The 25,550-nt window shown below is 40.3% G+C and overlaps 5 protein-coding genes across 17 annotated transcripts in view; 1 reads left to right on the forward strand and 4 right to left on the reverse strand.

Moving 5' to 3' along the window:
- Nucleotides 1-541: 541 nt before the first annotated feature.
- dnajc3a (DnaJ (Hsp40) homolog, subfamily C, member 3a) lies at nucleotides 542-8,755 on the reverse strand. The gene is made up of 12 exons (XM_019882524.1): nucleotides 8,494-8,755; nucleotides 6,897-7,007; nucleotides 6,701-6,825; nucleotides 6,389-6,463; nucleotides 5,954-6,106; nucleotides 5,698-5,879; nucleotides 4,900-5,019; nucleotides 4,329-4,434; nucleotides 4,130-4,253; nucleotides 1,420-1,552; nucleotides 1,183-1,331; nucleotides 542-976 (listed from the first exon to the last, which is right to left on the reverse strand). The coding sequence occupies exons 1-12, from the start codon at nucleotides 8,573-8,575 to the stop codon at nucleotides 825-827; spliced, it is 1,512 nt and encodes a 503-aa protein (XP_019738083.1). The 5' UTR covers nucleotides 8,576-8,755; the 3' UTR covers nucleotides 542-824.
- A 955-nt stretch (nucleotides 8,756-9,710) lies between these two features.
- LOC109523390 (claudin-10-like) lies at nucleotides 9,711-13,077 on the reverse strand. Its single transcript, XM_019882525.1, has 5 exons — nucleotides 12,471-13,077; nucleotides 11,338-11,499; nucleotides 10,727-10,808; nucleotides 10,203-10,310; nucleotides 9,711-10,128 (listed from the first exon to the last, which is right to left on the reverse strand). The coding sequence occupies exons 1-5, from the start codon at nucleotides 12,700-12,702 to the stop codon at nucleotides 9,882-9,884; spliced, it is 831 nt and encodes a 276-aa protein (XP_019738084.1). The 5' UTR covers nucleotides 12,703-13,077; the 3' UTR covers nucleotides 9,711-9,881.
- Nucleotides 13,078-14,289: 1,212 nt separating this feature from the next.
- Nucleotides 14,290-18,051, reverse strand: LOC109523258 (claudin-10-like). Of its 2 annotated transcripts, XM_019882274.1 has the most exons (5): nucleotides 17,585-18,047; nucleotides 16,719-16,880; nucleotides 16,559-16,646; nucleotides 15,475-15,582; nucleotides 14,293-15,388 (listed from the first exon to the last, which is right to left on the reverse strand). In XM_019882274.1, exons 1-5 carry the CDS (start codon nucleotides 17,814-17,816, stop codon nucleotides 15,190-15,192), a joined length of 789 nt encoding a protein of 262 aa, XP_019737833.1. In that variant the 5' UTR covers nucleotides 17,817-18,047; the 3' UTR covers nucleotides 14,293-15,189. The 2 variants fall into 2 exon arrangements, with proteins under 2 accessions (XP_019737834.1, XP_019737833.1); XM_019882275.1 differs by lacking the exon at nucleotides 15,475-15,582 and having other exon boundaries at nucleotides 14,290-15,388; nucleotides 17,585-18,051.
- Nucleotides 18,052-19,658: 1,607 nt separating this feature from the next.
- Nucleotides 19,659-24,187, reverse strand: LOC109523257 (claudin-10-like). 2 transcript variants are annotated; one of them, XM_019882272.1, is made up of 5 exons: nucleotides 23,890-24,187; nucleotides 21,096-21,257; nucleotides 20,225-20,306; nucleotides 20,038-20,139; nucleotides 19,659-19,855 (listed from the first exon to the last, which is right to left on the reverse strand). In XM_019882272.1, exons 1-5 carry the CDS (start codon nucleotides 24,101-24,103, stop codon nucleotides 19,705-19,707), a joined length of 711 nt encoding a protein of 236 aa, XP_019737831.1. In that variant the 5' UTR covers nucleotides 24,104-24,187; the 3' UTR covers nucleotides 19,659-19,704. The 2 variants fall into 2 exon arrangements, with proteins under 2 accessions (XP_019737831.1, XP_019737832.1); XM_019882273.1 differs by lacking the exon at nucleotides 23,890-24,187 and adding an exon at nucleotides 21,594-22,177.
- Nucleotides 24,188-24,891: 704 nt separating this feature from the next.
- Nucleotides 24,892-25,550, forward strand: part of LOC109523367 (multidrug resistance-associated protein 4-like) — a 62,273-nt gene continuing 61,614 nt past the window's right edge. For all 11 annotated transcript variants that reach the window (XR_002169749.1, XM_019882485.1, XM_019882490.1 and 8 more), the window contains exon 1: nucleotides 24,892-25,170. Coding sequence is in view for 10 of the 11 variants with exons in the window: in XM_019882485.1 (XP_019738044.1) it covers nucleotides 25,097-25,170 (74 nt within the window). In the remaining variant the exon portion in view is untranslated. The remainder of the gene's footprint in view (nucleotides 25,171-25,550) is intronic.

Raw genomic sequence — 25,550 nt, forward strand, 5'->3', positions numbered from 1 at the left:
TTTTTGGTTAAAAACGCCTCACTATACATGGTGGGTTTTTTTCGATTAAAGAAATCGCCTTACTATACATGGTCTTTTTTTTCGGCCAAAAAACGCCTTAGTATACATGGTCATTTTTTTCGGTCAAAAACGCCTTACTATTCATGATTGTTTTTTTAGGTCAAAAACACCTTACTATACATGGTCTTTTTTTTCGGCCCAAAACGCTTTCCTATACATGCTCGTTTTTTTCATTCCAAAACGCTTTAGTATACATGGTCGTTTTTTTTTTTTGGCCAAAACCGCCTCATCATACATGGTCGTTTTTTTCAGCCCAAAACGCCTTACTATACATGGTTGTTTTTTTTGGCCCAAAACGCCTTCCTATACATGGTCGTTTTTTGGGGGGGATAAAAATGCCTTCCGATACATGGTCGTTTTTTCGGCCAAAAGCGCCTTTCTAAACATGGTTGTTTCTTTCGGCCACAAACGCCTTGCCATGGTAAGTGGTGTAAAAATGATAAGTGTTGTGTTTCATTGTGTGATCAACCACAAATTCAAATTTTGAAGTGCATTTTACATACATAAATAAGCTCTTTATTTACAGGTGAAAACACAGTCCAATCGTAAAAATATTAGTTTGTTGGCATGTACAAAATGATTTTCCTGAATGGATGCACATCAAAGATAAAACCCTTTGCTCCCGGTAGTTAAATGCTCCTCTTTGTTTGCATAGCAACGCGTCGTATTCAAAATGGAGCAGTCCACATTTTGACAAACCGTTTTAATTGAGCTGACAAGCTCCCTTTTTAAATGAAGACATTAAAGTCTGCGCTCCGGCGTCCTCAGTTGAAGTTGAATTTGAAGTGGAAGGGTCCTGATCCGAACGGGTTGAAGCCTTGAAAGGTGTGGAATTTATGGCCGCCCCCCCTGTGGTGACCCTGTTGACTCTCGGGGTCCATGGGGTCTTCGCCGTGGTCGAACTTGGTTCTCATTTCTGGGAGACATGGACAGAAACACACAATTATAATTATTCTCCCTTCGTCTACATCTAAAATAAAAACTACATTTTGCAATGTCTTTCACATCATCATCTCCAAACTATAAGAGTATTGATTAGGGAAGGGCGAGTAATTAGGGAAGGGCGAGTACCGATACCAGGTACTCGCCCGATACTATCGTTCATAGCTATGCCATTCTTACCCGGGTCGGTTAGGACCTCCTTGGCCTGAGCAATGTCGATGAACTTCTTCTCAGCTGCCTTCTTTTCTTCTGGGTCCTGGAAGTTGTCCGGGTGCCACTGTTGGGCCAGTTTTCTGTACGCTTTGATGATCTCCTTCTTCTGGGCCGTCCTGTTGCGTAACATAAGAACAACCTCGATGACGTCACACTGTAGTTGTTAACATGTTGATTTGGTGACAAATATTTGCACGTTTGTACCTCTTGACGCCCAAGATCTTGTAGTAGTCTCGCTTCTGAGACTGCTTGAGGAGGCGCTGTGCTTTCTCCAGACCTTCTTTGATCTGACGGTCATTCTCGCTGTGTTCGGAAGCACTTTCGTAATCTCTAATGGCTGCAACGCACAAGAGAAAAAAAAAAGGTTTGGGGGGGGATTAAATCTTCATTACATGCAGTTTTTTTAATTAGTTACCTGGCAAATAATATATATTTGTAGTTCATTTCAGGGCAAAGAAAAAATATTTTCTATCAAGTTCTAGAAAAGTCATGGAAAAATTTCGTGGATAACATTCAGGAAGAATGAAACAATAAAAGTAAAAGTAAAATGCAATTGACGCAACTGATACAGAAGCGGTCATGTGACAGCACAAAGCAAACAAGCGGAGCGTTCCCCGGCACGCTCAACCGGTCCCTCCCTTCCGTTCAATGTGGCTTTTGAAAGCAGCGCTAGGTCTACAGGTTGCGGGTGAATGAAGCTCGTTTTTTTCAGATGTCGCTCGACAGTCACATTGCTAAGTGATTTGAATGTGGTGGGGGTGGGGGGGGGGGAGTAATTTTTTTATTAATGGTCTTGATACAACCAGAAAACCCTTTTTTTGTCTCCTATTTCTCTTCCTCTCTGTTATGGAGAGCGATCAGATGGTTCATCTCTTGTTGCTACTCAGAACTATGCAAGCATTGCTTCTGTAGCAATCAAAACATTGACAGTGTATCACGATGTTATCTAGTTGTCAAGACTGCAATGTTTCAAATGATGACCAAGATGATGCCTGTGTGTTTTTCTATGTGTGACTGAAAAATTTCCAGTGGCTTGGCTCCAATCTTGGAAATCAAGTGAGAGGTTATGCAAGTGCAAGTCTTATGCCTTTGTGACACTACAGCTACACTGCAAAAAAATATTTCCACTTAATGATCTGTGAATATTTTCTCGATTACAACATTAGCCATCACTTCAAGCTCATGTTGCAGCTGCTCCAGGCGGTTTGAGTCCGTTTATCCAGTAAGGTGCACTCAAAGGTGAATTTAGCGGCCTTGGGCTATGACACTTTAAAAGCCACCATGACCGCATCCGAGCGCTCCCACTGTGTTCATTGTGCATTTTAGCTGAGTGACAAGAGTTGGAAGAGACGGTCGAAGAGGTTGTTGGGTCTGCCTGCAGGGATGCAGCGATTAAACCTGTTTAGCGGACACGGCCGGGTGGGGTTTCGCACTACAGTACGCAGTTGTCCATAATGTTTGAGTGGCGCATTCAAGTGACAGTTTTAGACAAACAGCAGCCGAGGACGTGTTGTCTGGCAAAGAGAACGCAAGGTGTCAGGTGGGACGTGGGATTATTCACCATCTACCCTCATTGGATGTTGGGACACTTATGGGACACTTGGTGCTTATCAGATTCACTGGCTTGATAAACAAAAATGTCCTGCATATTGTGGGCTAGCATTAAAACTAGTAGACTTGCCATTCATCGTGTTTTAATGTTTTAAGTTTTAGCTAATTATGTGAAAGTGAGCCTCTTTAGCACAGCAACAAAATGTAAGTAATGTTACGGGGGGGGAAACACATTGTTCAAAGAATGAGGTCTTATTGTTTCAATTTAAAAAAAAAAGGAACTGAACAAGAAAACATTATGCTTGCCCAAAATGATTTGAAAAGACAAAAAAATGTGTTTGATTGTTCAAGGATAACAGGTAGCCTTAGTTTGTCGAAAAAGTTGTAAAAAGTTGTAAAAGCGAGAGTCAAAAATAGTTTGCACATCATACTGGCAATACTATGCTCTACTCTCAAAAGTATTTTTTGTAACATGGCTTAATTTTTATCAACTCACTTCCACAATATTTCAACTTCATTCTTATAAAGTACTACTTTTTTCACAGTACTATAAATCCTGTGTGTCCACTTGCTTTTATTTATAAGCAGCTAAAAAAGACAGTGGAATACGACTACAACTAATAATAATAATAATAATCTAGCATTTACACACCCTTGAGGTAGCTGTTTTTATTGATGGTGGAGCTAGTAGGGCCCCTTGTGGTACACCCCTGTCATGAGACTGTCTCGTTTCGCAGCGCATGTTTGGTGGTCAGAAGAACATTTGACCTTGTTAGCGAAATGTAAATCTCTGATTTTTGTTTTTTAACTGACAAGCAACAAAATAAAAATCACAGTGATACTGAACATGAGATGCTTGCATCCATTATTGCTCTTCTTTCTAAATTAATGAGGCATAGAAAGCCAAACCAAAACTTGCCATTTCGTAAAGTGTGTGAAAAAGTAGTGGTGGTTAAAGGAAAAAAATGTGGGAAGTACTGTTTTTTTTTTCCTTCCAAGGGGAAATGCCGCTAAAAGGAGAAAACTGTTGGAGGAAAATTGTGTACTTTTTTTCCCCAAGAATAAAATCAACATTGTGATTACAAAAGAAGAGTACCATGATGAAAAAATGTGGACTATTGCAAGAAAAATATCAAAATATTCAGAGTAAAAGTGAAATATAAAGAAAAAAAGTTGTTGGATTTTCAGTTTAGTCCTTGTCAGTCAGGGGTCATCACAGTGATTAATTTAATGTAAAAAAAAATACTAAAATCTGCTTGAAAAAGGAATCGTTACAAAGATAGTCATGTTCAAGCTTCACATGAGACGTCAACAGCGTATACGTACCATTACATATGATAGGATATCATGTGACACTGCTTACCTTCCTCATACTGTTCATTTTGAATGTAGGCCTCGGCTCTGTCCTTCAACACGTTGACGTTGTGCGGGTCCAACTGGAGAACTTCGCCGCACACTTTGATGGCTCTGGCGGGCTGCTGCTGGCCCTGTGAGAGCCAACCAGCTACCTTCAATACGCGTTCAAAGAAGCGTCAAATGGCGGCAGGGCATGGTGGTCTTACATGTGTCAACGCATGACAGATGCGCTCCTTCGCCATGATTGTGAAATGAGCCACGTTGGGCTCCGTCTTCATCACTGCCTCGAATTTACTCACGGCGTCCTCGTACCTGAAAGGTCATTGCCAAAGGATGAGATAAACTTATTCAAGGGTGATGTAATGCACCAATTCTCAAACCACTCGCGGTACGTGGGCTCCCACTTGTGGTCAGCACACAATCATGTTACAGGAACTTTGTTTTTGTCTTTTGTTTTTCAATCAAGTACAGTAAATTTGTGAATTACAGTTCAGTTGTATTTAACTTACAATACAGTCCCAATCTTTTAATATGGTCTTTTTTCACAGTTATACTTTTTTTGTTGACTTGTTTCATGCATTTAAATTGCTTTTTGGGGGTCGGGACAGTCGTATTGGCATACAATAAAAACCTCCACCTTGTGTTTGAAGACCATTTGGGACTACTCGGGACACTTCTGCATTTTAATGCTGGTCATCATGGTGCTACTCGATGTTAACAGTACAAGAACTACTAATGTAATGCATCGCGTTTTATAGGCCACACGCACGCACACACCTCTGCTCTTGGATGAGTTCCTCAGCAGACTGGATCTGTTTGTTGAGCTTTTTGACCTGCTTGTAGTGACTGAAGCACTGCTTGTGATCGGGGTCCAGTTTTAGGCACTCGCGCACCTCACTGCACATCCCACCAGAGGAGAAAGGAAGTAAAAAGGTGCAGAAAATGTCAGCTATGAATACATGAAGGAAACCACTTTGGGGAAAAAAAAAGCCATATTCAACAATTGTACTGGTATACTGGACAGTGTTCCATAGTCACCGATTTTCCTTTTACGGTAGTTCAAAATGATCACCGCAATCATCATAACACACTTGCAGAAATGTCAAACAGAGCAACAAATTCAAAGTTCTGAGTCGGGTATTTGAATGAGAAACTTCAACGTGTGCAGTTATATTAAAAAAAAAAAAAAAAAAAAAAAACGTTTCAAGGTCGTACCACATGAAATTGCGAAAACCAAACTGCATTGAATGCATCGGTGAGAAACAGACAGGCTGACAATCAATAAAAGGGGAGAACAAAAGGTCTCTGTTTTTACTTGAACAGCTTGGCCGCAATATTATAGAGTGCTATTTTTCTTAGGAAAAAAAACAAAACAAAAACAAAAAAAAACAGAAGGTTGAAGTTATAAGCATGGTAACGGAACAAATTACACTTGTACCTCAAAGCACCACTGTGCTTCATTGTAGCAATGGAAAAGGCTCACATTTCAGAAGCAGAATCAATTTCTACGGAAGACTGGACTGTAAAGTGCTTCCCTACAGATCATATATTGAGACGGCGTCATTTTATTCTTACTTGAGCGACATCTCGTGGTCTCCCAGATTGTAGTAGATGGTGCTGAGCTGGTAGAAGGCGTGCGTGTTGTCGTTCCTCAACTTGGACGAGACCTTCAGGTCACTGATGGCCTTTCCCATCTCGCCCATCTGAATGAAGCACTCGGCGCGCATCTCGCGGGAGTTCACGTCCCAAACGCAAGTCTGTAACAACATAAGACGCGCGTGACTCAAGCTGAGGATGAAGGTGACAGAGCAGTCGAGTTGAAGTGTCCTGCCTCTATGATGGTGTCCAGCAGGGCGGTGGCCGTCGCATAGTCTTGAATGTCGTAGCTGCGTTTCGCTTCAGCCACCAGACGTTGGATCTCGTCAGATTTCGACAGCTGATTCTGGGCCTCCGTTGCCTCCTTCTCACTGGGGTGGACCTTCAACTGAAACATCACACACATGAAATCAATTCGACTGGATTTACCCGGCGTTCAAGTGACACAATTCAGATTTCTTGCTTTGTCAAGGTGCTCGCTTGAATCCCACCCTGTGTGGCCGCACATACTGCGCATGCCAGGAAATGTTTTTACATAAAATTGAAATAGTTTGAAGGCTCTGCGTTATGCTTCAGTTGAGTCACACAACTGGCAATCTAACTGCAGTGCGACACTGACACCTTCAGGTCAAACCAAATTTTGGTCAATGTTGCCACATGGTCCGCTCACCACTTTCCGGAAGTCACTCTCCGCTTCGTCCAGCTTGCCTTGCTTCAAAAGGAGGTTTCCCCTCTGAAGACGTGCCTGATTAGGGTTAGAAAACCGATTTGTTACATCCCATAAGTTGAATGAAGATGTACATCGTAGCCACGTAAAGGATTAAAACCAAAAGTTGTGTTTTGTTTTTCTTTGGCTTTTTCCAACTTCAAACTCAGGTCATTTTGAGTCCCGATTTAAAAGGAGGGTTAATAAAGCTGTTATGGTGGCAACAGTTGGGACTGACTATCTCTATTATTTCCTATTTGAAAATGTGACACTCACAGATGTGAAGTCCGGTTTGAGTTCGATGACTCTGCTCAAATCCGGCAGCGCCGACTTGGACTTGCCCATGGCCAGATACACCGTGGCTCTCCTGTAATAGGCCAAGTAGTTCTTGGGATCTCCATCTGACCAGAAGAAGAAGGTTTATTTACATGGCAATGCATAGGCAACGAGATGGCACCTTTAGGCCACTTACCCACGGCGGCATGGAAGTGAGACAGAGCGTCGGCTAGCTGTCCTGCTGCGAGCAGCTTCTTGCCCATCTCCATGTGATGGTCCACGCTCCCTTCCCTGCCACACTTTACTCCTGCCAAAACATACACAAATTAGGATGCTCAAACTAGGCACGCAGATTAAATCAGAGGTGTCCATTACGTTGAATGCAGTCTACTGTGCTGCTCAATCGCGTAGGTAGAGTGAATAGAAAAAAAATAGAAAGAAAACAAAAGAAAAAAAATAATGACATGGCAGTAAACCAACCAATCTAACATTGTTTATGACGCATGGGTTCAAAATTCAAGGAAGGTACGGAGTTGCCCTGTCAGTTAGCCTATTTATTGCTACTAAACTTGCATTGGGCTTTGGTATAAAAATTAGTGGGGGAGCTAGGCCAAGTGAAAGCCAAAGTGTGTTTGCTTCATCTGCAAGTCTAGCACTGCCATTCCAAAGAAGGGATATGTGGAGTGGAGTGGAATTTTCTGAGCGCTCTTAAAAGCTATGACACTGACTTCTCGACCAAGAAGCGAGCTGAGAAAGAGAAAGATGCGATGACTAATATCCCAGCTGTCTTATCAAAAACAGTCACACTTGTGCTACCATTTTCAGGAGGACACTGATGTACAAACAGACAAATAAATAAACTACAACACTGCTTGTACTGGACTCATCGAGAGTGGAGGATGAGGGGTTGACAGTGCCAATGTCATTGAGCTCAAATCCAGGGCTCATGGGCACTTGTGGGATTTACAGAGGAAAAAAAAACGGTGCCACCTCCTGGGCTGCTACTTTATCAGGCTCCAGACTGCTTATTGTCTGCCGTGTCCCACATGAAGATTAATGAGCCAGTTAACATACATCTTTGACATATGTAGTTGCCAATAGCAGTAAATGAGTTAAACCCAGATATCGTTCCAAATTGACTGATGATCATTTTGAGATTGGCTATCAGCAGCTGCTGTCTGGACAATACATCACTAGTTGAATCCATTCAGTGCTAGTCGTCAGTCATGGAATGACAAAAAATATACAGTAAGATTATGCATCATGAGTTCAAGCGGTCATGCGAAGTTCACCAACTTCGACTGTGCATATTAAGATGATTCTATACTTGCATTTTTGAGCGTAGTTGCAAGGTTTCACTTATTAATGTTGTGAGTAGCTCGCAAGTCGAAAATGAGCCGTCACCCCTGATTTAATTCGACATAACTGTAAAAAAAAAAAGTTTACTTTTCATTGGGCTGTACTGATTTGTGTTGACCACATACGTCTATCGCTTTTTGTCGCGAGTCACTTCAAACATAACACAAATGGGTGGTTTAGGTCCATAAAACGCAACAAAGGACACAAGAAAGTCGGTTTACAAGTGTCAACGGGGCCACTAATGTATGGGGGAGAAAGTGGGAAACTGCTGGCTAGCCTGCTAATGTATTGACTTTGAAAGGCAAAGCTGACTTTAGCACAGTTATCGATTTAGCTAACGCTCATTCGTAGTGAAAGGGAATGACCAAAAAGCAGACATATAGTGTCGTAAAACACAGCATGAACTATTTCCACGTTACGACTGTATGACTTACCTTCGTATCGCATGTCAATCAAAACGAGAACATATGGCAAGAAAGTTAGGATCTTGTGAGCCACGTGCTCCATGGAAACCATGGTTAAATGACACTCGAGTTTCTCTCGGTGACAGTGGCGAGATGACAAGTGTCCAAAAGCGGCGTTATTAGTTATGTGTTGGGGAGTAATGTCCAAACCAGTCCCATGTGTTGACAGCTTTGAAGCGATGAGCTGTAGGGAAGCTCTTCTCCTTCCTAGTCTCCTTCACTGGCTGCCACACACAACTCAGCGGACCGGTCGTGGGTCACTATGATTGGCTGCCCGCTTGAGCGAGACCACGCCCATTCCAAGAGGTTCAACTCGGTGCAGCCACGGAAGCATTCGGCGTGGGTGCGTGGATACACCCTTAAAATTCACTTTCTGTTTGTTCATTTTCCCATTTTTATAATTTTTTATATTCCCATTTTAAAAAATGAAATAAATTTAGTTTTAATATATCGAGCCATTTTAAATTCAGAGGCTATCCTATACTCACTTGGGGTCAAGTTGATAAATTTGGTGGCCTTCCATAACCCAAAAAAATAAAATGGCGTTTCACTTTGATAGCTTTCAAGTGAGACCCATTTTTAAAACTTCGATTGGCAAAAATTGGAATAAATTACGTTCAACGTGTGCATCATTTGCATTTTCAATGTGGAGGAGGTGTGCTTGTTTACAGTCAAAATGGCTATGTAGGACATTTCAAAACAAATGTATTCCAATTTCTGCCATTCGGATTTTTCATGATGGGTCTCATTTAAAAGATGGAGAAGTGTAAAATGTGAAACAGGTGAGAAAGTCAAAAACATTTGAATTTTGTGGGAATGGAAGAATGTTAAAATCAGTGGGTTTTCTTTCTTTTCAAATGGAGTTTCATTGCTACTTATATGGGCGAGAAAGCACAATTGCATTGTTTAAAGGTGAAGTTGTTGATTTTGGTGACATCTCATTGCCACTAAAACAAAATGCCGTTGAGTTTGTTGAGTTATGTTGTTACAGTACATAGGAGTTAGCTGATCTTTTTTTCTGGCTAGGAAATGTTTCAGCTATCAACTGTCCCCCGTATGAGCTGGAATGAGAGAAGCAAGCTGTTTTGTCATGTTGATGTGTTAATATTCAAGCAAAGCTGCAACTGACAGGCTAACTAGCTGGATTGCTATTAAAATTACAATTCCTATTATGACACAGAGAGAACGAGGAGCAAAGTTTGGATTTTATAGACCGTATTACTGTAGTAATCAAAGTAATCACCAAAGTCAATTTATGTGAATAGGTTTTACATGTTGTGCATTGTAGTTCATATAAAAAGCCCCAAAATTCAATTTGGGGAATGCAAAAATAACTGGCGTCCTCATTTAATATGAACTCAGACGTATGCATTTGTTGTAGATGTTCTGGTGCTGCTGGTCACTGCAGACACGCTGCTGCCGCTGGCTCTACTACTACTACTTCTACTACCACTACTACGACGACTACCGCTCCCACCGATACTGCTCGTCGTACGGCTACTTGGCGTTTTCTTGCTCTCACTCACATCTGAGAGAGCCACCTTCTTCTTTGTGGGCGCAGACATGTAGGGATCAGGAAACATGTAGGCGGGGTCCGCTTTGTAACTGAAATGAAATTCATGGATTTAAAAAAAAAATTTTAATGTTGCTTTTAGCACAGAGAAGTTCAATGTTAGTACCTTGATTGGCAGCCTTCCCTCCCCGCAAAGATACTGTAAAGAAGACCTCCAACCACCAGTAAAGTTGAGCCTCCCCAGCCGATAAACACGCCAACGCCAATTTCAAACCTAAGTAATCAAAGCAAGTCATGTCAAAACCAAAAGGTAAGCAAAGCTGCAGCGTTAGTATAGATTATCATCTGATGACCACCTCAATGTTGGTCGCTCGAGGGGTCGGAAAAGTAACTAATTATAGCCACAAAAGTAGTGAAGTTGGCAACAATGATTTGTCGCTCGCTTTGTCATGTGCTCCAGGTCTACCTGCGGTCGTCTCGGTAACGAAAGCAGTCCTTATTTGCATTAGACAAAATTGTGTGATATCAACCGAAGTGTGACAAGTGAATATTAAATGTGTAGGTCTTTATCCTGAGTGAATTTTGATGGTAGAATGTCAGAGGCTTTTTTTAAACACCGATGAACTGCTTTAAATTGTGAAGAAAAAAAAATAGTACATCTCCTTGAATTATCCTGAAAAATGTCCTTACTTTTGTTCTCTGTAATTAGGATCCTGGAATTCTGCTCTTATTTTGTTGCCGTAATAGGAGAAAGCAGTCATAGAACACAACCCTGAAACAAGAAGACACCGAGTAAAATATACATCGAACAGCCAAAATATTAGGCACATCTGCAAAATGCTAATCATATCCAATACAAGAGATGTATCAGACAGATATCGATGTGAGACAAGACAGCTTTATTTATATAGGGCACACGGTATCCCAATGTGCTTCACAAAAAAAAAAAAAAAAACAAATTTAAAAGCATTTACAAGCAAAATAATTTCAGGCATTTAAAACTTTATTGTTGTGGGCGTAGTTTGTGGGCATGTGGAAATGCACTGCTTCGTGCCAGGTTATTTGAGCACTTTAAAAAAGAAACGCCACACCTCAAATGAATATTATTCTTCCCCTCCAGAAAAATAGATGACTTCATTTACTTTAACGATGACGAACACAACCGTGTGTCCTAGTACACGTAGTCCCTGCAGCCGAGGTCATATAAAGCATGTAAAAACCCAGTCACATGAAGCCATGCATACATGTCATTAGATTGCGCAGCCTCCCGAATGAACTGCCTGCAGCAAGGTGAGTCTTACCAGCAAAAAGGTAATTCATCCCCCCAGCAAAAGTCACTCTTGCCTTGGCCAACTCCGAGCCACCGACCTTGGTGCATTTCATTCCCACCATGACCAGGACCGAGCCGAAGAACGCCAGGATGATGGCGGTGATGATGAGGGCGCGGCACATGTGAATGTCCCCTGCAAAGAAGAATTTCCGCACACAAAACAAGTGGAACGCAGTGGTGAGTTCACAATAAAGGGCAAAGTGGTGCAGTGCCCTACCACAAACAGCAGATGGATCAATTGCAAAAATGATAAACCTGTCGAGCCCAAGCCTAAGTTTATATCGCCCTGAGTTACTTTTGAGACGTAGGTGTATCCTGTCAAACTTGTGAGTAGGCCCCAAATATTCTACGACCTGTATGAAAATATGAAAAATACGACAAATAAGACTCCAATCAAATTTAAGACCACACAAACATAAATACACAAATATATATACGAGATAAGAAAACCTTATTTGTCTCACAATTGAGAAATTCCCAATTTACAGCAGCAAAATTATGAAACTAAGAAGTACAAGAACAAAAGGTAAATAAATAAATATTAATTGTATAAGTATATAAAAAATGTATATTTATATATATGTAAATCAAAACGACTATATATCTAAATATGTAAAATGACATATATATATATACAAATTACAAAATCTAAATATAAGCATACAGTATATATATATATATATATATATATATAAACTGTAAAACCAAAGGCAATGTGGATATATATATATACACACACACACACACACACACACACACACACTCCCAAAAAATACTTTTTTTTTTTTGAGTGCCCTAACTCAGAAGAAATATAGCAACAAAACCTGAGAAGTCACAAATGAAAACTCACGAAGACTGTAGCTGCAATAACAGATCCGTGTAGTAGCGAAGGAACACTGTATTGATGCAGTACGATGTATAATTGTTTACATTTTTCATGATTTTAATATTAACCCTTTCGGGGACAGCAGTTACTACAGTGGACAGCTTATCATGTTATCAGGTTACAGGGTGCACGAAAGGGTCAACGTAGGATTTTCACATTTCTGCCCAAAAACACCAGCGTCATCGTCACACAGTAGATTGACACGGTATACGACTTACAGTTGAGTGCGAGCAAGGACGGGATGCCCTTGCAGTCGGACACGCCAGTGGAATCGGACACACAGTCCTTCCACAAGTTGGAGAAGTAGTTAGAAGTGGTCAGGACAATGCTGCCCACCTCAGACCAGGTCCAGATCTCCGTCGGCATGGTGGAGCACACCAAGATCCATCCAGACACGCAAACCACGAAGCAGCCGATCTCCATGTACATCACCACCGTCCTGTAACCCATCTTTGGTTTGAAATGAACAATAACAGGAAGACTTTCCGGTGTTAGAGCTTTCCAAGGTAGCACGGGTGTTCGTGTACGCCCTCATAATGATGATGATGATGATGTGAAGGCTGTTTGTGTACGCCACCCATGTTTAGTGAGGGTCACAGTGATGTGTTTGTTGTTAGTAGGAAATCAAAACGCTTGCCAGCATGGCTCCGGTTAGGCGCGTTGACTTTTTGTTGGTGTTGTCATGAAGAAAAAAACTATATCTGACAAAATCCAATGAGAGACTTATCGTTGCCATGCAATGGCTTGGGAATTGTAGGGCCACCTCTTTCACATTGTGCTCTCTCTTTCAATTGATGGAACAGTACTGTACTCCAAATATTTGCAGAAACTAACTTTTTCTACACCCCACCCCCCCCCACCCCACCCTTTTTGCGAAATTCATAAATATCCAAAAGCAAATCATACAACAACTCAGGCAGGTATCGAAAGTCACCACAAGAATTACCATCATCTTATCTATAATGTATCACATTCAATTAATTAAATAAACCGGTAATTATGAAATGTTCAAACTTATAGTTGTTTTTTTTTTTTTAACTTGAGCAGGCCTACTGCTAAAATGAAAACGAAAGGTACATTCAAATTGTATTGTGAGAGTCTATTCATCTGTTACTGCAGACTTCACGATAGTCTGTTAGAAGGTACAATTTGATCATTACATTGTAAATGTATAGTGCCGCCAAAAAGTCTACACAGTATTGTCATGAAACAGAAAACATTTGAATAATTAGTCAGTGCATTAACATAATTACAAGGAAAAAAAACATACCGGTAACTAAATTAGTTCAATAATTCTTTTTCTTTTTTTCCCCTTATGACCTTTTTTTCAGTATTTTCCACATGGTTTGAATTGAAAAAAAGAGCTCTGTTAAACACACACACACACACACACACACACACACACACACACACACACACACACACACACACACACACGCAAACTAAATGAGTATAAATGTGTACACAGCTCATGAAGGCATAAACATTACATGACGTTCAGAATCTGATGACAAATAATTCTTTTATATTGTCAAGTGAAGGGTAAACAAGAATGCATTTTTTTTTCGAACAATGTTCGATTATTTCACCGACAGCAGAAAATAGAGACACACATGGGTACAGTAGGCTATGTATTGTCCAAAAAGTGTTGTGATGTGTGGTCATTTTGATATTCATTTGTTACCATTTCTATAATGCAGAAGAGTATGAAGGCAAGTTGGAGAATCACGACAATAAAGTCGTAACAAAGAAAAAAAAAAGTTAATTAAGTCGGATTTTTTTTTTCCCAACAGAAAAAGGGTGTGGTCTCCGAGAAGTCATGGCGCTCTGAAAATCACCTTGTTCAAAAAGGTTAAATGTATACATCTAAAGTAAAGAAAAAAAAACAATCACAAAAACATTGCATTGTTATTTTGGTTTTTACAATGATGTCAAATTGTGAGAAAGTTATAACTTGGTGAGGAAAAAAAAATTAAATTATGAGAAAAGTTGTACATCTCTGAGCTGAGGGAAAAATCCGAACATAGATGATTTTTTTTTTTCCCAACAGAAAAGGGTGTGGTCTCTGAGAAGTCGTGGCGCTCTGAAAATCACCTTGTTAAAAATGTTAAATGTATACATCTAAAGTAAAGAAAAAAAAAACAATCACAAAAAACATTGCATTGTTATTTTAGTTTTTACAATGATGTCAAATTGTGAGAAAGTTCTAACTTCGTGAGGAAAAAAAAATTAAATTATGAGAAAAGTTGTACATCTCTGAGCTGAGGGAAAAATCCGAACATAGATAAGAATTAGGTCTCGATTTTAAGAGGAAAAAAAACATGTCTTGATTGAAGTTCACAAGGCTGTAATGAAGAGATGAAACAAATTGTTGTGTATATCATGTATTGAATTATATGTTTGGATCAACAAAAGTGTTACACCAGTTCCAATAATAAAGTCGAAATCATGAGAATAAAAGGCGCAATTGACATGAACCTTTTCGTGCACCCTGTAACCTGATAACATGATAAGCTGTCCACTGTAGTAACCGCTGTCCCTGAAAAGGGTTAAAAACAGTTTGAGGGGAAAACATATGATCATAAAAATATGTACAGGTACTTTAAGTCATTTTTGGGGAAAAATATATTATGATCTTCCAGTTCATGCAATTTGTGGACGTTGACCAGTCAACCAAAAGTGTTGTTAGTGTTGTTCTTGTAACAAATTTGCAATAGTTGTTTAAAATTCTTTCCTTGATTAAATTTACAATGTTGCATTCATGTTTGGATGGGAATTTCTATTTCATTCAATAAAATATTTTGTTTCTTTGTAGATATTTTTTTTTTGTCCTGACATGACAACCCCCCGCACCCCCACAACATACAACTTGTCTTTCACCGTGGCCTTATCACTCCTTCATACACAAAGCACTTGCGAGGAAACCATTTACCGACACTAGACAAATGCGTCCCTTTCAGAAAACCTCTCTGGTGTTGTCGCAGAGAGTTTGGATATTTTGGAGCTGCCGGATCTTCCTGAGCCGTAGTAAGTTCCGTACAGTCTGTTGGGTCTGTAGTAGCCTCCGGTGTACATGCTTCTTCCTCGCAAGCGAGGATCCATGTATGTGCCTCCTCCGTAGGCATAGATCACTTGACTGCGCAGGGAACAAACATCCATCCAAAGCTATTACTTTCTTAATTACTGATTTAAAAAAAAAAAAGTGATATAATTTTGGTATACCTTTTGGGTATGAGTACTCTGAACACTGTGGCTGCATAAAAGAGAGCTCCTAAAATGATGAAAAAACTTCCAACCAATCCGAGAAATATGGGAGGGCCTAAGTCGTACCTAGAGTTACATAAGAGATGTAACGAACAATGAAAGGCAAATACCCCGTTGTGATGAGAAATTTTGATTTTTGTCGGCAGTAACTCCAAAAACTATCTTTGGGTTTTGTAATACAAAGGGGGTGGGGCTGTGGGGAGGGGGGGGGGAGGGGAGAACTCACAAAGTTGTTTTTCATTGAGCAACAACAATATTAGTTGCACTAAGAATGTAGAAAAAAAGGCATTACTATCTTTGCATGTGTCGTGAAAAGCATCCATGCATCTATTTTCGGATCCGCTTATCCTCTCAAGGGTCGCAGGGCAGTAGGTGGGGGACACCCTGAACCGGTTGCCAGCCAATCGCAGAGCACACACAGACAAACAACGATTCACACTCACAATCACACCTATAGACAATTCAGTGTTCCAATAACCTGCCATGCATGTTTTTGGAATGTGGGAGGAAAGCGGAGTATCTGGAGAAATCTCACACAGGCACAGGGAGAAAGAACATGAAAACTTCACACAGGAAGGCCGGAGTCGGAATCGAACCCTGCACTTCTGGCACTGTGAGGCGGACATGCTAAGCATGCCCCCCTGACAAACGTCCATCTCCCAAGTTTATAAGTTGACATGAAACTGATTTATGAGCAAGTAAAATCTGTCAGAACATCCACGGCTTGCAGCTCTGGAGCCGCTGGTTGCAGACCCCTGGGATAGAGCAATTACAGAGTGCAGTACACAAGATCTCTTAACTAACCTTGTTGCTGCTGTCACACTGATACTCAAAAGTGAGACGCCTCAGGACTACAAGCATACAATTTGTTTACGGTTGTGAAAGGCATTCAAGAAAAACCTTGAGTAATAAGCCGCATGTTTCTTCACTGATCACACGCAGAAGCCAGTACATTTCCTTTCCCGTTCCAAATTTGCACGTTACATGTATCTCATTGGACATTTATAACAGATAAGATTAAAAAGGTCATATAAAAGTGTACCGTAAGAGTCCAGGTGCTAAGTTGACAGCAAAGGTGTTCCTGGCAACCCGGTTGATGTATAAGCAGTAGGCCGCAATATCAGACACTCCTGCGTGCAAAGCAGCACGTGTGGGCAAAACAGTGTCAGGAACACCAAGTGAGGTGCGCTTGTTTTACTCACCACCCACAAAGTGAAAGACTGCGCCAGCGAAAAGCATCTTGTCTTTACTCTGCTCGTCTCCGCCGAGGTAGGTGCACTCCATGCCCAGGAAGCACAAGATGGCGGCGAAGAAGCCCAGAGTCAGCCCGCACATCAGCAAGCCTCGCACCCCCTGGACAAATGCTTTAAGGTACAGTTGGCAAAAAAGGTTGAACAAAAAAACTTACAAATTAAATCCTTCACATAGACCCAAAAAGAAAAAATGGCAGACATCACAGCAATGTGAAGGAATTTTAAAGCGATTACTGCTGTTTTTCCCTGTCTTTCCTTTTTATAAAATACAGAGCAGTGACTTCAGTTTTCATTTTAATGTATTGTTTTTTTTTGTACATTCATATATTTACAGTATTTCAGTTAGAAAAACTAAATATAAATGACTAACATTTATCGAAACAGTGTTAGCGAGTGCCACAAAACAAGCACATTTTTTGTTACTTTCTGTATATTTTCGTGTTGGCGTTCAATCAAAGGGACAACTGTTGTGTAAACACTTATTTGTTGTGAAATGCAGAGAAGCCAATTTTCACAACAGCAACATTTAAAACACTTAGTTGAAGTGCCTAGCTGAAAGTGTTATCAAAGTTTGTTGCCTTGAAATTTTGAGTTCACCCAAAATTTAGTTTACAGTGTAGCTATCATCCATCCAGCAATCAAAATATATACCCCAAGTGGTACAAAACCTTTCAATGTCTCCATAGTTTTCCATTTATTTACCAATCTAAAAATTGCCTGGTGAGTAGTACCAGGTCTACCCTTTCTCTCGTCCCAAGTCACCTGGGATCAGCTCCAGCTCATTAGCATAATAGTAACAATGACCACAGTCTTACGCGTGACACTCCAGAGAACAGGGAAATCTCTGCAGTTGGTGACGGCCGTGGAGTCGGTGAAGCAGTCCTTCCACAGATTGGACCAGTACCAGGCCACCTTGATGATGAACGAGCCGCCCTGGCCTCCGATTTGGGTGATCCTCCAGAAGTCCATGGCCATGGTGCACAGCACAAAGAGCCAGCCCAGTGTGGAAATCAGGAAGCCGCTTACTTGGATCAAACGTTTATGCATCTCCAAAGAGGAAAAGGTCCACACAGTTCAATTGAAGATCTTTCTTTGGATGGCGCGATTAGTGAAGTGTGTTGTGTCAGTCGGCGGAGCATACTGCGTGTTTGTCCGGTGTGTCATCAGTGTTGATGAGGGCATCTTAGCTGAGTGTTTACTGTAAACATACAGGAGTGTGCCATCACACTTCTACATTAATCCATTTTCTTTATTGTCATCTTTGGAATGACAGGTATAGAATGTGTGTGTGTGTGTGTGTGTGTGTGTGTGTGTGTGTGTATTCTCTCTCTCTCTCTCTCTCTCTCTCTCTCTCTCTCTCTCTCTCACAATACGCTCCATTTTCTTTCTTTTTTTTTTTTTAATACCAAAATTCCATCGTACAAAACAATAATGGTCACATATATTGCAGCCCGTTTAAAGCAAAATGTAAAGTCGAAAATAAATAGCAATTGCAATTCCCTCAAGATCAGAATTGATGTGTGAAAAAAACTACATTAAAAACATTAGTTACATCAAAGCAACTATCAGCTCCTGTACTGTGTACATGTGCCCCCTAGTGGCTATTAGTGGTAGAGCTCAGCATGAGACAGCGTTAATTCATGTTTTATGGTGTTGACTGTGTTTATGTTATTAATTTATTGTATTACCTCCATGTACACCAATTTGTATGCATCTATCATTGTCTTTAAAGTGTCCTATAAATGAAGTTGGGTTGAGTTGAGTGGTGTAGCATTAGTGTGATTGCTTCACTCATTCAAAATTTATATCGTTATAAAAGCTGTCCAAATGTATCTCCAAAGTTTTTTTTTACCTCCATTGAAAGCAGAGGATCCCACCCCTTTTTTTTTTTTTACTCAAATGAAAAGAGAAAAAAATTGCACGATGTGGGGGTATGTGTTTTTATCTGGAAAAACAAAGTTTGTTTTGAGGTAAAAGAAAAACAATCAAATGATTTTTAATTGAAAACCCAAGGTATCAAAGCGCTGTACTCTATATACTCTGTATTTTATATATATATATATATATATATATATATATATATATATATATGAATTGCAAAATTTTTTGTTTCTGATGAAAGACAAAATTAAAGTTTTTTTTCCAGATAAAAACAAAAAAAATAAGTACGTGGCTTTCATTCAGGAAGTATATTTTAGGCTAGCAAGACAAAGAACTTGCACACTTTTCTAAATACATTCAAAGAAAAACAAAGAACATTTTTTAATGGTTCAAGTAAAAAAAAAAAAAAAAAAAAAAAACAACCTGCAAAAATGTTTGTTGAGTGAAAATAAATTCTTTTCAAATACAAAAAAAAGTGTAAAGTGTAAAAAAATTTTAAAAAATTTGGCTGCACAGTATGTATATATTTTTTAACAGATCGACCAAGAAGTCATTTTTGTTTGGTTTGAAGTAAAACTTTTTCAGAGATGAAAAAGAAAAAAAAAAGCACTTTAAATAGAAGTAAAATTAAAATTAACAGTCTAGTCAGACTGTAAATAGCAATACAGGATTTATTTTGAAACTAAAATTTTTTTTGTGTTTTGGGTAAAAAAAAAAAAAAAGCAACATTTGAGGAGAAGTATAATATAATTAGAAAAACAAACAAGGTTTCTGTTTGTAAAAAAAAAAAACTATCTACAATAAGAATATATTTCATTATTTTCAAGGTGAGCCAATTTTGAGGATTTTTTTTAAAAGAAAAGTAATTTGCTCTGTTTGAAGAAGAAAGAAAAAACGAAAATTTTCAGTGGACCTCAACGCCATTTTCATTATGCCCAGGAATGACAACTTCACCTGGTGTTCAACAGAAGTGTTTCCACCAGTGAGCCATTATCTTTCCCTCCACACTATCTTACACGACTCACCACGCAGTGGCTCTTAATATTCACATCATTTAAACGTATACGTTCTTATCAAAATTGGGAGCCCTGGAGGAGCTGCTGTATTCAGGTGGAGGCCTCTGGCTCACAGACTGCCCTCGTCCTCTTTGGTAGGAGGGGACGTGCGAATGTGAGGCAGCGCCTTTGTAGACATAATTTGTTTGACTGTGGGTGGAAAAAACACACACACACACACAATGCTGATTAACCATCCAGAAGCCACCAACAGTATCCTTTAATAAGATCCAGTACTGGAAATAATAAATTTTTTGTCTCAGATGCCATTGAGATCGTGCATGTGTACCTAATGAAATGTCCTCATGTAAACTTGTGCATGGACGACTGACCTTTTCTTACAGTCTGCCACAGAGAAGCAGAACACACCTCCGCCAAGAATACAAAGGACAGAACCTGACCAGCCAATGAAGAGCGCTGCCCCCAGCTCATACCTAAAATGGAAGAAAGGGCAGATTTGTAAACCATGCAAACGTGACTCATGGGAAATCGTTTGAACACCTGAAAAATATTGCTTACTTCTGTGCCACAAACATTGGGTTGAAAAAGTCCGACGTTATGCGATGTGCATAGAGGGAACATGCTGATAGTGAGCACAGACCTGAGGAAAAACAACACATATTGGATCAAGTCTTAAGACCGGTTGTTGGTGGTGAGTGACACGTGACACTTGCGCATTTTGAATTTTCAATTAACCATATTGTCCATAACAGTTTAATGTACACTGTACATTGAAAAGAGAGTAACAATCAAACAGTTCATGAAGATTAAATTATATTGTACTCACAAGATAAATACCACTGGACTGTATTTAACAAATCTACTACGTTGTATTAAAAAAAAAAAAAAAATGTTTGGACCACCGTAACATTATGCACACTTTGCACAGTTAAGTTAGTGATTATCTCGTGTACCACTTGAGAGAGCCTGCTTAGCACACTTTGAGAATCACTGTATCTACTGGAATACAATGATTACATGTCGGCATACGAGCTGTTATTGCCCAAAATAATCATTGAAAAAAAATCTGAAATTTGGAGAGACATGAAAAACAGGATAAGTGTAAAAATCTTGAGCTATAGTGCGTGCTTTAATCTCTCAGAGATGCAGTACAAGCTGTTCTTTGGTAAACACAGTCAAAACATCTAGAAACACTTTTATCCCCCCAAAAGTTTTTTTCAAACAACAAAAACGAAAAAAACATGAATACAAATGCATGAGTTAATTTTGTGACACAGTACGGCTCCAAAACTGTATCGGTTGTTTGATTTCGGAGTTATAAAAAAGTTTGGAGATGCATGATTTATGAAAATTCATAGTTCAAAATGAAAAAACGTCATGCTGTTACAAAGATAAAGGGGCCGGGGGGGATAACGGCAAACTCTCTTACCGCTGAGGATAAAATTGACACCGGCGAAGCAGGCGATCCTCGCTTTGCTCTTGTCACTTCCTCCAATTTTGGTGCACTTCATTCCCACCAGGGCGAAGACGGTACCAAAAAAGCCCAGACACACGGCTGCGATCATCAGGCCCCTGCAGGCCTGGATGTAACCTGTGCGAGCACAAACAATCAGCCGGACATCAACAACCTATTGACCTTTTGATGCACGTGCACATAAAGCATGCAGTAGAATTAGTCACGAGATGAGATTTAGCGGCAAATATTAGCTCAGAACTCGTGAAGCGTGGTCGAAACAGCCTAAGGCTCACAGTCAATCTCCTTGATAGGCTTTAAGAATCAGTCAACTGCGGCTAAACATTGACACTATTCACAATAAATGGGTTGATCGCAACGCTCATGGAAATGATTTTGAATTTCAAGTTTGAAAAAGGAGAAAATGTGAAATAACACGACGCAAAACTTCGAGAAGGCAAAAGCGCGGCAAACCATCCAACGCCAGCATGGAGGGAAAGTCTTTGCAGTTGGACACCCCGGTGGAATCGGTGACGCATGTCTTCCACAGGTTGGACCAGTAGGTCGCCGTGGTAATGACCGTCCCGTCCAGCGAGGACACCTTCCAGTAGTCTGTCGGCAGGGTGGATGACACGAGAACCCATCCCGAAGTGGCGAGCGCAAAGGCCAGGATCTCCTGATACATGCTGCTCCGAATGACTCTGCGCCGACCACGTCGGTGGCACCAAGATTGATTAATGGTTCCCAAGAGGTTGAAAAAGTAGCCAGGATGCACAACGTTAAGTTGGTTAATATGTTATGGACCGTTGTATTATGCTACGAGGAGTTTGGACCTGAATATGAGCGCTGACGGCTTGTCATGTGGTTGCCAACATCTCACACATAAATAATTGATCACAGTTTTATTTTTGTGCGTTCATTTTTTTCATATCACAAATACCTGGCATTTAAACAGAGGTGTCACTTATAGGAAACTTGTGATCAGGACCTACTGTAACATTTATTTACAGTTATTGAGAACGAGACAGGGTAAGCCTTGGACTAGTTGCCAGTCAATCACGGTGTACCGTATTTTCCGCACTATAAGGCGGAAACTATAACTCAATGAATGTCCTATTTTAAAACTGCTTTCCTATGTTGGGCGCATCGCATTATGAGGCGCATAGAATAGAAGCTACAGGTCTGATTTGGGGTCCGATTTGGCCCCTATAAATTCTGCTAGCGGGACTCAAATGCTATCCTTAAATCCCAAAGGGTCAAATTTGGCCCTAATCCTAAATTAGGATTAAAGCATTGAATATTTAAAAAAAACATATATTTTATTGTTCAGTGAACATATAGCAGTCATTTAATGTATAATTCATCATTTTCCAAAGAAGAAAAGGGTTCTTGGGTTCTCCAGGGTTAATAAATGTGTTTTTTTTTAAGTCTTGAATTTGTAAAAAAAAATATACATATATACATCATATTTTTATCTTACTAATGAAGGGTTCGGTGACCGTGCATATGAACTGGTTGGGTTCGGTACGTCTAACAAGGTTAAGAACCACTGCACTAGATGGAGCTACCCTAAAGGGAATACAATACAATACAATGCAATACAGCTTTATATATAGAGAATTTTCTCAACTGCTGCAGCAGTAAGAAAGCGCTTTACAGGACATTTAAAATAGTACGCCCAATAAATCAGAATATTGATCCATATATAAGGCGCATCAGATTATAAGGCACTCTATCGGCGTTTGAGAAAATTGAATGCTTTTAGGTGCGCCTTATAGTGCGGGAAAATACGGTACAAAAAGATAAACATCAATTCACACCTAGCCGGGGTAGCCAAAGAAAAGCCACGCAAGCACAAGGAGACCATCCAGACTCGGATGGGTCTTAGCCAGGGTCGCCCCTGACTAAATTGCGGCCCAAAGGAAAAATTCATTCGGAGGCCCTACCCCACCTCATCTCTTCTGATCCAAAATGACTCATAGGTACGAAATAATCATAACACAGCATGCCATCTGACAACCCTTTTTCAACAGTAAACAGTAGCTGCAATAAAATAAAATTAAATAAATACAAACTGTCAGAAATAAATTCAGATGAAATAAAACAAAATACCTTCAAACTGAAACAAATAAATGAATAACTCGAAAGTGAACATGCCTTGTGTGGCTTTTACAGAGAAAAATAATTATCTGCAAGCGGTGGGACTGATGAAAGGAATATTAAAAGTAGCTAACTTGCAAAATTACATTCTAAGTAAAAGAAAGATAACAGGCAGGCAAAGTCAGAGCAAAATGACAGATTAGTGTATTTAAAAATTGGTTTCATATTCAGAATGACACACTCCACATGATGTGCCTCATCATAATATGATGAGATACAATCGGGCGGTATGAAATATTCTGCCTTTTCATCAAGAATGTTCACTTTTGATTGATGCCGTCAGAGGTATTCAACGAACAATATTTATTATTGTGCCCACACTTTGTAATAGTGCATAGCTCCATCATACCGAGAGGTATTTCTCTCACGTCGCGAAATAAAGGCTCAGATTATGTAGCAAATTTGGTGACCGCTGAGTGCATGGCAGTGATGAATATTTTTCTATTCCTTAGCAGTCACACCGCAGGGATATTTCCTAAAGTTGCGTCACGTGCAAAGGAAAACTGATGTTTCACCATGAAACGAGACAAATGTGCCGTGCCGTTTGGGATGGTGGCGCAGTGAGAACATCTATTCTTGTCGAAAGAGTTTGAAAGCAGGAGTCACTCACCGTCCAGGTTCAAGATAGTATGATGCGGCCTACAGTGGAGAGCTCCGATGGCGTTCCCGGCGCAGTTGTTCCACAGGCCCTGCAGCACCCATGTGGCCGTGATGACCGAGGACGCCCGGCTCGTGGCCTTCCATTCATTGGACACCGTGGCACCGATGGTGGCCCCCAGTCCCCCGAGGCCGCTGAGGAAAGCCAGGATCTGCAAGCCGGACATTTGCTGGCTTTCACAATTGAATGTGATCTTTTTTAGCGGACGAAATGCACGCAATCGCCCTGGACAGGTAAATTACACTTTGGACATGTGTTTTCACTGCGATGATTTACAGACAGAGCATCTCTCATGGTCAAACATGGACACAAGGGCCTCAAAGTCAAACAGTAATCAAAGTGTGAGCTGGGAGTTAGTTATTATTTTGGCCAATGCCCAAGCACCTCTTCTGAGTGCCCGCGTTTTGGTCTAAAAGTAATTACCGTGCTTCATATTAACACAAAGAATGATCAATCGCGTTTCGATGGAAGCAAAGTCCACTTTCAAGTTCGTCATTCATTTCGGGGTGAGAGGATGACTCATGACTTCCAGTTTAGGGGACTACAACACAATTTTGTGTGTGTGTGTGTGTGTGTGTGTGGGTGTGTGTGTGTTTGTGTGTTTGTGTGTGTGTGTGTGCCAGAGAGAGCGAGATAGTGAGAGAAATATAGAGAAAGAGAGATAGAGATCCACACGCAGTTTGACAGTATGGGTTCTGATAATGTCTGTGTCAGTTTTTACTAGTGACGTCAAAGCAACGCATCGTCCGCTACCCAAGTGAGGATAAGCGGTGAGAAAGGATGGATGATGGATATTTTCGAAATGTACCACCAGATGGCGTAAAACTCCACCTCGCGTTTCACTTGTGGAGTGCTTCTTGACGCGTAATCAAGTCCTCATTAAACAGACCTGACGCTAACCCCATTGTTTGCATTCGTAGATTGTGTTTTTCTTTTTTTTGATTGATGGACGCGTCCGAACCACAGCAGTGGTCTTAATGACGTCACATACACACGCCCCTTGCAGGCGCTCGCCTGCCAAGCCGGCCGGTTTCTACTGGAATCCAAGTGGCCTTCCTCAATATTGCCAGACGTAATGTTGACATAAACTCGACCTGTTGTTTCTGTAACTAGCCTGTCGGTAGAAAAAAAAACTTCCTGTGTTACTTGCCCCAGTGACATGGAAGCTTTGCGTCAAGACGTGAAGGATAATCCGTCTTCAAAGGCTAATCTTTTCTCCAAGCTTTTCTTCTGGTAAGAAAACAGCGACAGCAGTTATTGACACACACTGACTTGTGTTGACAGGTTGCTGCAGTCGGAGTAGTCATCCGATATTGATCGCAGCGCTCATGACAATGATCATCAATTTGAGGTTTGAAAAGGCAAATGTGAAATAACAGAATGCAAATGTCCGCAAAACTTCGATAGGGCGAACGCGCAGCTCACTGCATGTGGTTATCGTTTGATTCAAGCCATTTGTTGTCGAAGAGTGGATCTTTTATACTTTACATTCCAATGTGAGCATGACAAGAAATGAAGATTTTGTGATGTACATTGCTTCAATTATTGAATAGATCTGACATATTTTATCCATACTTAAAATTGTTTAAAGTTTATATATATATATATATATA

Source organism: Hippocampus comes, unplaced genomic scaffold (assembly GCF_001891065.2).
Source record: "Hippocampus comes isolate QL1 unplaced genomic scaffold, H_comes_QL1_v1.1 scaffold111, whole genome shotgun sequence".
Taxonomy (NCBI): Eukaryota; Metazoa; Chordata; class Actinopteri; order Syngnathiformes; family Syngnathidae; genus Hippocampus; species Hippocampus comes.